The sequence below is a fragment of the Lampris incognitus genome, chromosome 5 (genome assembly GCF_029633865.1).
Source record: "Lampris incognitus isolate fLamInc1 chromosome 5, fLamInc1.hap2, whole genome shotgun sequence".
NCBI classification, from domain to species: Eukaryota; Metazoa; Chordata; class Actinopteri; order Lampriformes; family Lampridae; genus Lampris; species Lampris incognitus.
Genome location: NC_079215.1, coordinates 7,776,669 through 7,788,684, shown reverse-complemented (window position 1 = coordinate 7,788,684; position 12,016 = coordinate 7,776,669). Strand labels below are relative to the sequence as shown.

Below are 12,016 nucleotides of genomic sequence, written 5' to 3'. Positions count from 1 at the left end.
TCCATTCCATTTCATCCATTACCCAAACCGCTTGTCCCGCTCTCAGGGTCGCGGCAACACTGGAGCCTATCCCAGCAGTCACTGGGTGGGTGGCAGGCAGGGAGACACCCTGGACAGGCCGTCAGTCCATCACAAGGCCGACACACATACACAATCACACCTAGGGACAATTTAGTACGGCCGAAACCCGCACAGACACGGGGAGAACATGCAAACTGCTCACAGAGGACGACCCGGGACGACCCCCCACGGTTGGACTACCCCGGGGCTCGAACCCAGGACCTTCCTGCTGCGAGGCGACCGCGCTAACCGCTGCGCCACCGTGCCGCCAGGGGCTGAACCATAACAAACAAAAACATATTGTTTGTTTTTTAGCTTCCATTTCCTTGGTACAAAGGTAAAAAAAAAACGGATTCTGGGATCGAGCAGAAACATCCACTACTATCTTCAACCGCTCCTGTTAGGGGTCGCCGACAGCGGATCATCCGTTTCCGTTTTCTAGCAGAAACGTACTGAACAAAATACACCTGTGCAGTGTAGAATATGGATAAGTACACCGGTATTATAATTAATGAATTCAGGCTGCTAAAGTTGACTTGCTTTAACTGGGATAAAGCACTCAACAGATGTAAAAAACAAAACCAAAAAACTGTCACATGATATGAATTAAGGCCACCATTTAAATTAATGATATAGATAACATTATTAGTAGCAATTAGCATATACAGTGATGATTGATGTCGTTGTTGAGGTGATACAGCGGTTTCCCATAGCCCTTTTTGCAGAAAGTGGCTAGGGATGCTGTATTTTGGCTAAATAAAAAGGTAACCACTTTGGTTTCTTTGGCTGCAAAAGTTAAGTATGCAGACCAGTGGCGGCTGGCGCGTAACATTTTTTTGGGGAGGGGCAATTTACCTTGGTGCAGCACACCTGACAGCTGCTTTAATGCCCACAGAGTTATTAAGAAGGACAATGACAGATTTTATCAGGGTTCGTAGACGGCGGATGATTGACAGTCGAGACGAGGCGTCGTGGTGGGTGTGAACATGATTGACAGCCATGAGAATTGTCCAATCACATTAGATCAAAAAAACATTAAAACAATACCAGTTCCCTGCCAATAAAAGTGGGGGTGTCTGGGGCGGCACAGAACAGCGCCCCCTGGAAAACCTGAAGAAACCAATCCGACAGCAGCCTCAGGTCACCTGCTCGCCACAAGTTTGAGGGCTTACATGAGGTGTGGTTTGGCCGGCGCCCCTCACCCAGGAAGTATAGAAATCAACCAAATACCATGTGGAACCAATATTTAACCAATATTTGGCCAGCCGCCACTGATGCAGACCGCTTTGTTTACCCTAGACAATTTATGCAGCTTCAGTTTTACTCCCACTTAGGCCCTTCTTGTTCACGCCTGTGGTTCATTATGTGAGTTCGGTTTTATGAGTAAATAGGTTTTCAGCAGCGGGCCGGTTATTAACTCTCCGGACAATTAAATATTGAGACAAACGCTGCGTCGATAATTAAAATCAAATTTATTTTTTTTAAATGAAGAAATAATGGCACCTATCAAGGGCCCTTTATTTCAACGTTCAAGTGGCACGAGGTGACTTTTTGGATTTTGCCCACATCTTTTACGTTACTGTAGCACTGACAACCATGTTTCCCCCCCCCAAGCATAACACATTCATTTACAAGGCTGTGCCCTCCTCCCATAGCCATCACACTACGCCACAAACATGAATTTAATGAGATGCAAAAGCGTAAAAGTTACCCGGTGCTGCTTTAACATGAACACGGTGGGGAAAAGAACAATCGCGTAACTTTTCATCCTTACAGCTGTTTTTTTGTTCTGTCAAGAGCTCCTCTCATACGGCGTCATGTTTACAGAAGGCCATTTCTGGCTCGTCGCCTTTTCATACCACTTTGAATTGCAATCCCCCCCCCCCCCTCTTGGACTTGGTGGCTATGCAGTCCTCATACAACGCCTGTTAGCATGTTGGAACGAGCTCGCCGTGTTGTCCGAGCTCGTCAAACATGGCTTTTCATACTGCCCAAGTTTGAACGGTCAAAATAATCTAGGATTTACTTTTTCAGGGACCAAATCATCCTTCTCTATGTGCACACGGTGACCGATAGTCATTCATTCTCATGGGTGGTCTTATTTTCCCTCTTTCCTCGCTATCCGTCTACCCTCACCTCTGACTGTGTTACAGCGCCTCTGCTGGTCTGGTTAATAGCAGCAGAGCAGAGGTCCGACCGGCAAGTACAAGTCAAGATATACGTGCTACATCAACCTGCCAAATTTAGACTCTTCGGCAGACTGATTTGTCAAGACTAGATTTGTCCAATGGGGTTTTCCCCCCCCGTTTTCCTCCCCAGTTACATCCGGCCAATTACCCCACTCTTCCGAGCCGTCCCGGTCGCTGCTCCACCCCCTCTGCTGATCCGGGGAGGGCTGCAGACTACCACGTGCCTCCTCCCATACATGTGGAGTCGCCAGCCGCTTCTTTTCACCCAACAGTGAGGAGTTTCGCCAGGGAGATGTAGCGCCTGGGAGGATCAGGCTACCCCCCCCCCCGCCCCCCCCGAACAGGCGCCCCCGACTGACTAGAGGGAGGCGCCAGTGCAGCGACCAGGACACATACCCACATCCGGCTTCCCACCCCGCAGATACGGCCAATTGTGTCTGTAGGGATGCCCGACCGAGCCGCAGGTAACACGGGGGATTCGAACCAGCGATTCCTGTGTCGGTAGGCAACGGAATAGACCGCCACGCCACCCGGACGCCCACATTGTCCGACAGGTTTGTATTTCAAACTGCAGCTGGATTTCACAAGCGTTCAAATGACAATTCAATTCCACAAATTGTGTGGCCTTGACGTATGTCGCATGGAAGAAAGATCTCGAACCACCGCTCATACTCCTACAGTCGAGCTATCCGTGCAAAAGTTTGTCCATTTTTCGTACCTTAAGGAAGAACTCGGTGCCTTTCTCCATGATTTGCTGGATTTGGAGGAAGCCCGCAGTGTACATGAGGAGGAACTGGTCTCCGACGTTCATGCTGAGGCGTCCTGTGTAGCAGAAGGCCAGGATCTGCTGGAAGCTCTGGGCTGCACGGCCGGGGGCAGCTCCACCACCGAGCTCTTCCCCCCGGCGTTGAACAGGTCCCGGAAGTAGGAGCTGCTGGCTGCCAGCACTGCGCGGTGGGCCTAAAGGGAAAGAAGGCAGCGAGGCCGTGGCGTCAGAGATGTAGAAGCGGGCGAAGTACGCGGGATGCAGTAACAGAGACGGGGGAGGGGGGGGGGGGAAGCAATGTTTAAATATGAAGTACAGTCAGTGGAGAAGGGGGACAGAACAAGACCTGAGGTAGCCAGCCAGAACACGGGTGGGGAAACCGACATTATGCACGGAGAGACGTCATACGAAAGCGCCAATTTCTAAAGCGGAAGTAGATTTTCAATTCTCGGCACGCACGCGGCCACGGGTTCAAGAGACGTTAACCATCAACAAATACTGCCCCGGGGATCTGTTGTTACCACAAGCTTTCAAGGATTCGGCCCCCGGGCTTCCGGAGGCCGTAATTGCGGACGACATTACCTGACAATTACATCAGGGGCGCCGAATGAAATGACATTTACCACGCGTTTCATTTCCCGGCTCATATCTCTGTTAAAAGCCAAAGTTACGACAGAGTTTTTTTTTCTTCATAAATTAAAGTAAACAAACGGTGCTAATTACTGCCCCCCCCCCCCCCCCTCCAAGTGGCCAGTTTTGCTGGTGGGCCGTTCATAAGCTAAATCAATTTCGGTGAACGACGGCGTTTGCCGATATAAACACATCACCAAGATTTCTTGCTTAAATAAATCACGATCGGCCTCAACGAACAACTCGGGCGAGGGACGGCGCTCTCGTTCTGCAGGGGAAATAAATGCTAATCGGGCTTTAATTAAAACGACAGAATCAATTTATATGTTTTTTTTTTTTTTTACAAGCGTTTTGTTTTTGTTTTTTTTAAACCCTTTCATAATTGGCTGTTTAAGGGAGAGCCCTTTATTCACTTCGGCGCTCGCGGCGTTCATTTCAACATTCAAATATTTTGTTATTTTTGCCCGGCGGGGGTCCGAAGTCCAGCGTTCCCATATGAGAAAAGCTATTCTCCAAATCCACGGGGGGGGGGGGGGGGAAACACACACACATACATTAAAGAAAACCGTTACAACGAGAAGTGATTCATTCTTGGGACAATGGCGAACCTGAAAACAAATTCGTGAAAAGTGAATCATCCGGACGGGGAAGCGCCATGACTGACACGCTCCCCTCCAAACAACTATAATCTGTGTACACTGGCCAGGAGCTCGACACCCGGCTGCTCCGGCGGAGCTTCTTGTTGTGGCGACATCGCGGATAACGTAAACGACCCGCTTCTGGATAAACGAAAGATAACATTCTATGTAATAATAGGGATGATGATGATGATGGGACCTTGAAGGCGTGGCCCTTGACGACCACTGAAACATCACAGTAGAGGCCCTGCAGCCGCTGCTCGTTCAGACATTCCAGGACGTTGTTGCCGAAGTTAGGGATCGCCATCTGCAGCGTCTGAGCCATAACGCTCCGCCCAGCACCACAGGGTCTACGGAAAGACAAGGAAGGACGGGACGTATTAGACAGATAGGAGTGTGTGTCTGTGGGGGGGGGGGGGTAGATGGATGGATAGATACTGTAGATAGGAGGCAGGAGAGAGTTTGAGAGGTGACAGGAGGGGGGGGGGGGAGAGGTACCGAGGTGGGCGAGTGAAGGAATGACAGGGCAAGAATAGGAGGGATGAAGACAGACGGGTAATGCAAACAGAAGAGACGATGGTGAGAACAAAAAATGCAGAGGTGGAGAACTCCGCTCCAGAAAGCAGAAGTGCTAACCACGTATTTGCTCCACCCATGCGCTAAACCAGCTGATTCTAATTAGCACAACACTTCAGCCAGGTAGGAGAACTAATGAGCGAAAGCAGCCGGTTTAGTCCACGGCTGGGGCAAATACACGGTTAGTACCTCTACTTTCTGAAGCCGGGTCTTCCACCCCTGCAAAAATTGGGAGGGGGTTAGCAGAGATGCAAGAAAGGGAGGAGACCCCTAACGTACGAAGGGGTTTGGTAACCAGCATTTAATGTGTGACCCTAAACGACAAGAGAATCTGGGGCCGCCAGCTGCAGGTATGCAAGTAAATTCCACATTTACACCCTTTCGTTATGTCCAAATTCACGTTAAATGCAACGTTCTGTGGCTTTTGGTTCACTTTGTTATCTTTCTATCACGCCACTTCATTTAAAACAAAACCAAAGAGAGAGATTACATAACCTATCTATTTTTTACCCATCTTTCCTTACCATCCACCAAAGCACCCTGTGATCAAAAGTGAAGGAGCTGCCAAACCAAGTACAAAACAAAAACCCACACACTAAGGCATCTTTTAAACATCTTCTGCTAAGGAATCGACATTTTGGAGCGGCGTCGTTCGCGTTGGCTTATAATCAGCCCGGACCGACGCATAAACACACGCTCGGTCCATTATTTGCGGTCAATTATACTCTGGACGGTGGTTAGAAAGGGTTCGGGAGTCTCGGGACGAGGAAGTAGTAATAAAACGATAAGATAAGGAGCAGTTCTGCATCCGCAGCAGAAAACGACGGTTCAAACGTCCATCGAACAGCAGTGAGAACGCCAACACTGCTGCCCCGAGAGTCTCAGCTTGGCCTGACGGCGAGAGGTTTACACCAGGAGGTCCTCCGAACAAGACCACTCTAGGGGCCCAGTATAAGCATTTTATTTTTAGGCTTTTTCCCCCTCTTCCCCCCCCCCCCCCCCCCAATTGTACTTGCCCAATTACCCCACTCTTCCGAGCCATCCCGGTCGCCGCTCCACCCCCTCTGCCAATAAGGGGGAGGGCTGCAGACCACCACGTGCCTCCTCCAATACACGTGGAGTCGCCAGCCGCTTCTCTTCACCCGACAGTGAGGAGTTTCGCCAGGGGGAGGTAGCGCGTGGGAGGATCACGCTATTCCCCCCAGTCGCCCCTGAACGGGCGCCCCTGACTGACCAGAGGAGGCGCAAGTGTGGCGATCAGGACACATACCCACATCCGGCTTCCCACCCGCAGACACGGCTAACTGTGTCTGTAGGGGGCGCCCGACCGAGCCGGAAGTAACGCGGGGATTCGAACCGACGATCCCCCGTGTTGGTAGGCAACGGAATAGGCCGCTACACTACCCGGATGTCCCGGTATGAGGATTTAGCAAAAGTTGACTATTGACAGGGACTTGTCCACAGGGGAAATGACCAGAATGATTATCCTGGTCTGCTAAGAGGACGTTTCCTAAATCGGACTAACGCCACGCCCACACCAACGCAGTTAAATCTGAAAATGTAGATTTCTCTCTCCATTTTGGCCTTCCACCCACACTACGCTGGCATTTCCGACCACTGAAAACTTACATTTTCCAAACGCGTTAAGTTTTTTAAATGCCATTTCTGTGTCAAAAATGAGTCGACCAATTGTCGTTCACACCGGCATTTTCAGATCGTTGTACGAAAGTATGCTGTCCACGGTGAAACGCCGAAACAATTCAAAACCGCTTAGTCCCTATTCGCCATACTTGCTGGTGCAAAACCTTAAAACAGCTGAGGATACAATGGGCACCATGCAAGAGACCCCCCCCCCCCTCCTCCAAATTGGTCATTAGCCAATTTCCTGTGCTTGAAAGTTGCTATCTTATCTAAACGACACCTATGGTGGTTGGAGACAGTGTAGACCAGCAACCACATGTCATCGGGGGCTTAAGCTATGCAGGTTTTCATTCCGACCAGACTCCACTGCTGCTGATTTCAAAGATTAGCACACCTTCAACCAAAGAGGACTGACTATAAAGAGTGAAATCAGCTGTTGTGGAGTCTGGCTGGACGAAAACCTGCACTCTCGGCCCACCACGGCACTTGGTTGAGTCCCACTGATGTAGACCATCATGTGTGTCCCCCATTATGGCTCCGTCTGCTATTGACTGGTTTCATCATAGAAGGGGGGGGGGCACATATACAGCTAAAAAAAACAACTCAATTTATGGTTTAATTCTACTTTAACTGTCCAAATATGTTCTAGCACATGTGTCTCGAGCGTTCAAGGCCAACCGTTCTTAAACCGAGGGTGCACGCTTGGTGACCCTTCAATTTCTACAGCAGCTGAGGAAACTGAACCCGTCAGAGACCAGGATCGCTGAATTCTGCACAGCCATCACCGACTCCACCTTCGCCTATTCTTACTGCACGTTCGTCGGTCACGGGAGAGGGATCTGACGGTCTCTCTGAAGGTTCTCCCGTTATCTCCTCCCCCCCCCCCCTGATTTTTTTTGGTTTTTCCTGTAGAGGTTTGGCTTCCCTTATCCGAATTAAAAGGGTGTTGTCACTCGTCTGCTTTATCTACCTGTTTCTACACTGTGCTAATGTGAAGCCCTCCGAGACTGCAAGTGTGATTTACGGCAACACAAATAAACTTGACTTGACTTGCATCAAAAACGCCAATGACAGGGCAGTTGGTTTTGAGTGCCGCGTGCCAAAAAAGTGAAGTTTGAAGTTCAAATCTGGAGGAATTTGGACACCCGATCGTGCGCTATCCTCACAACAAGGCGCAGACGATACAAATGGAAAATGGGAATCAAATGGGTTTAAAAATGTACCAAATTTAACGAGCCGCTTCCCGAACCGACAACGAGCAACGCAATCTTAAACACACCCTAAAACGATAAAAATATTATTGCAGCTTCGTGTTTAGGCACGTTGTGTTTTCCACCAAATCCCACCAAATTTCTTAACTCCCCCCCCCCCCCCCACACTATTTTTATTTTTAAAGAGATCTGTGCAACAAAAAATAAAATAAATGACCGCACGGTACTCAATGATTGCCGGAGAGCCTTTGAGCAAAGTAACAAGGTTGCCGCATTTCTCTGTCACAAATACGCCATTGCTCTGGAATTATTAATTAGAGGACCCGGGATTGTAATAAATGACTACACACGATGAATTACGCAGCTGAAGAAGTTTTAAATAGAGATTTTTAAAGTGGGGCCGGAGCACGGCGACCCGATAACGACCCACGTAAGAAATTCAAAGAGCAGTTTTAAAAAGCTGTGTTCAAATACAGTCCCAACTACACACGTGTAATGTCGTTTCTTTCACCTTTAGTTTTGGCTGTTTTTTCTTTCTTCGACACAGCGATCTGGATTACTGAAGTGCATCGGTGTGTGTTTGGCAGTGGGTGAACATGACCTATTGGTGAACGTCTACGGTTTGTTTTACATGTTGGTAGAATAAATCCGTAAACATTTCGGTTTAATTCAAATCTAGTGGCCCGACACGACACATTTTCCCCGGGTTAATGCATTTTGGGTCTCGTCCAATGTCCATTTGCCAATATTTCCCTCTACCTAAATAGATTACTTAACGCTTTAAGTAACTGGTCAATAATCTCACAAGTTGTGGACAGCGAAGCGAAAAAGGTTTGGAAGCACTGGGTTGAAGTTTCGAGACGGCTGGAGCGCAGAAGACGGGTGGGGCCATCAGTGACTACAGGGTGGTGGGTTGAAATCCCTGAACCCGGCTGAGAAAACTCTTAAGCAGAAGGAGGGGAATAAGTAGTGCTTTGCCCTTCCTCAACAACTACCCTTGATGTGCCCTTGAACGGGGCATTCGTCACTGGAGCTGGTCAGTCACCGTGCAGTAGGCGGCGTTTGTACTTGGCAGCTCCCAAAGTGTGTAGTAGTATAAATATGAAACGCGGCGTTCATATACGCTCAGCAGGCCCTGCCCAGATGAACCAAAACTTGAGATTACATTCCAGTTAGGCCCAAAAGTACGACAGGGGGGTGACATTTAATTTGACGCTCATGATGCAAAAACGAATAACCGAGAGCTCGAAACAATTCAACCATCGCACAAATAGGCTGCATGAAAACGATCACATTAGCCTACACAAGTATATATATATATATATATATATATATATATATATGACTTGCCTGCTTCATTTGATTTCAGTACGCCGAGAAGCACTGAATGGCCATCCAAGTCAATCGTATTAGTATGGACTGCCATTTCCTAGTAACAGGTCACGGGGGGTCAAAACAACTTCCAGGCAACATAAAAGCAAGTTAATTTCACCCTCTTGACCTTTACCCTTCTGTCCCCATGTGCCCTATTATGTGCACATGACATCACAATCGCAGCCTGTGTGTGTGTGTGTGTGTTGGGGTGGGGGGGCACTGACATCTTGTTTGAATGGCCTGTGCCGAGCTATAAGGTCAGGCAGCTTGAGAAATGAACCCTCACGCCACGAAATTCTCAAATTCCCAAGTTCACTTCAGGTGAACTGAGCTCCGGAAAACCACCACTAACGTAGACCCGATGGCCGTTAGAAAAAAAGTTGGCATATCGTTTATATATATATAAATATATGTATATATATAATTAGGTTAATTGTCGCCGAGACGGGCCTGTCGTATCCTTCTCGACCGTTTATCCATTATTCAATTTCCTGGTTAAGGAGGTTAAAGGTAGTAGCCCGTTAGCACGCAGCGAGCTAAAGGCTAGCTCGAGGCTAGAACCCTGGCGTTCTTCAAAATGTTGCCGTTTGCGCGTTCTATTCGCACGCGCGCGTCGACAACACGCGATTAGCGGCAACAATGTGACACTTTACGCAGACGTTTTAAAAGAACAATAACACCGTTTAAACGGAGGGATCCGGCAGGTTACCTACCTCCCTCCCCCCCCCTCTCTCCCCAAAATGCGGCTATTATAACGTAGCCTCCCCGTGGAGCACGACTAAAATCAGAACTTCAAGCGGGATACGCGTTAACCGTCAATTTAAGAAAAGAGAGAAAAAACAATCTCACACGCGAGAAAGAGTGAGAGAGTGTGGGTCAGGGCGGCCCGTCTCTCCGGGGCTCCCGAGTCGGGAGCGACGGCTCGCCGCCCGCGGGTCGAGCGGCGGAGTCAGACCGGGCTGAGGACTCCCGTGGCCCCGCCGTGTGCCAGCCTCGATGCCCGGTAGGATTTGGGAGTCCTCGGCTGGCACGGGCCGGAGGGCGGCAGACAGAACGGCACAAAACGACCCCCCCATCCACCACCCCCCCGTATATCTCGTTAAATACGGCTTTACTTTTGTTATCGATCGGTTTTGCCCTTCTTAATAGCGGCGACTCTCTCCCCCCCACCACCACCACACACCCCACCCCCCCTTTCCAACCAGCACGCCGGGGCACGAAACCTACCATAAAAATAGTCGAGCGGAATAAAATATTCAGCAGTTCACATCCGTCGCTCTCTTTCTTCCCCCCCCACCACCACCCCGTCCGTGCCAGTGCAATGCGATGGAGTTACCTCCTCCTCCTCCTCTTCCTCCTCCTCGGGGCCTAGCAGCTATACCGACACGGGATAGACCACAGTCATGTATAGAAGACGCAACTGTAAACCCCCCCCCACCCCCCGAATTTCGGGTTCGCCCTTTAGCCCGGTGCAGCCCAACTCTTGTGAATGACGGCAGTTTATCTAGTTACAGCCTCCTCGACGGGCTTTTCTCGTGTGGCGCGATCTTTACGGGTTAATTTTTACTTGGGGGGGGGGGTGGAGTGTGTGGGGGGTTGGGGGGGGTTACATCTATAGCGGTGGGCGATCCGCACTCCATCTTTAGCCGACATCCAACAGGTCATCCCGGGACACGAATGCTCCGCAACTGTGGGCGAGACAGACGGACGGATCCGGCATGGCGAGAGACGGGAGGAGGAGGAGGAGGCGGAGGAGGAGGAGGAGCGGGTAATAACGCTATCTCTAGAAGACAATCTTTAACCTGCTTCCCGACAGGGCGCATATTATTATTACTATAATAATTTTTTTTTTGTATGCACCCTCCCCCCCCTCCCTCCTCCCTTCCCCCCGCCGCCGCCGTAGCGAGTCGGCGATTCTTACGTTTCTAAACGAGCCCTTTGAGTAGAGAAATACAGCCATTAGCGCCGCGAAATGAGACGCGTCTAGTTTTTTTTGGGGGGGGGGGGTTTCTTTTTGTCAAAGTTCACGGACGCGAAGAAAATCACTCGCTCACCCAGCAGAGAAGACACGGCCCGCGGCGATCCACGCGTGTGTACGCGCGTGTGCGCGCGCGCGAAGTCAGCGAAGTGGTTAAAGTTTTGTTGGTGCCGTCCCCTGCGAGCCCATCCCCCATAGCACACCTTCCCACAAAAAAAAAAACAATAGCTACCCCCCCTCCTCCCCCCTCCTCCCTCTCTCTCTCTCTTCAAATTCACCCCGAAACGAGTCCAAATTCAGCCCCCCCCCCACCCCCGAAACGACCGACCCGCACACACACACAGCCGGCGGACGGACCGGGGGGGCCGCCGACCCGCGTCCTCGCCTCGGCACTTTGTCCTCCGTGACCCCCGCGTTAGACTCACCCCGCGCCGCGTTCCGTTAGAAAGCCTTTCAATGGAGGAGCTGCGCGGAAGCCGTCTCTCCCTCCGCCTCGCTACAGGCAGCCATTCATTGTGACCGTACCGAGCGGCACACACAGGCGCCACGCCGAGCGCAGAGCTGATCGAGGGGGAGAGATGGGGGAGGGGAGGAGGAGGGGAGAGGAGGAGGAGGAGGGGGGGCCGCGCGCGCGGAGTGGTATTTCCCAGGGGTGGCAGACGGATCGCAGATAACACCGATCGCGCAGACGGACGGACAGACGGGCGAGGCGAGGCGAGGCGAGGCGAGGTGGATAGACAGGCACAGCGTCCCCAACCGACCCGACTGACTTCACCTCAACCGGCAACACACGCGCGCGCACGCACGCGCGCGCGTCACATGCGCACGCACACGCACGCACACACTCACCTGGGTGTTCCCAGTTTTCTGATAAATTGAAAAATCACTCTTTTGGCTCCGGTTCGGACCCCCGCTATACGAGAGAGAGAGAAAAGAAGGAGAGTAAGAAATAG

General features: G+C 50.7%; 1 protein-coding gene across 1 annotated transcript in view; it reads right to left on the bottom strand.

The window, feature by feature from the left end:
- The window catches only part of nacc1b (nucleus accumbens associated 1, BEN and BTB (POZ) domain containing b), a 23,000-nt gene extending 12,527 nt beyond the window's left edge, over positions 1–10,473 (bottom strand). Inside the window, 5 exon segments of the mRNA XM_056279717.1 lie at positions 2,792–2,823; positions 2,968–3,107; positions 3,110–3,209; positions 4,483–4,633; positions 10,313–10,473. Coding sequence (XP_056135692.1) covers positions 2,792–2,823; positions 2,968–3,107; positions 3,110–3,209; positions 4,483–4,608 — 398 coding nt within the window. The 5' untranslated portion in view covers positions 4,609–4,633; positions 10,313–10,473.
- Positions 10,474–12,016: the final 1,543 nt, after the last annotated feature.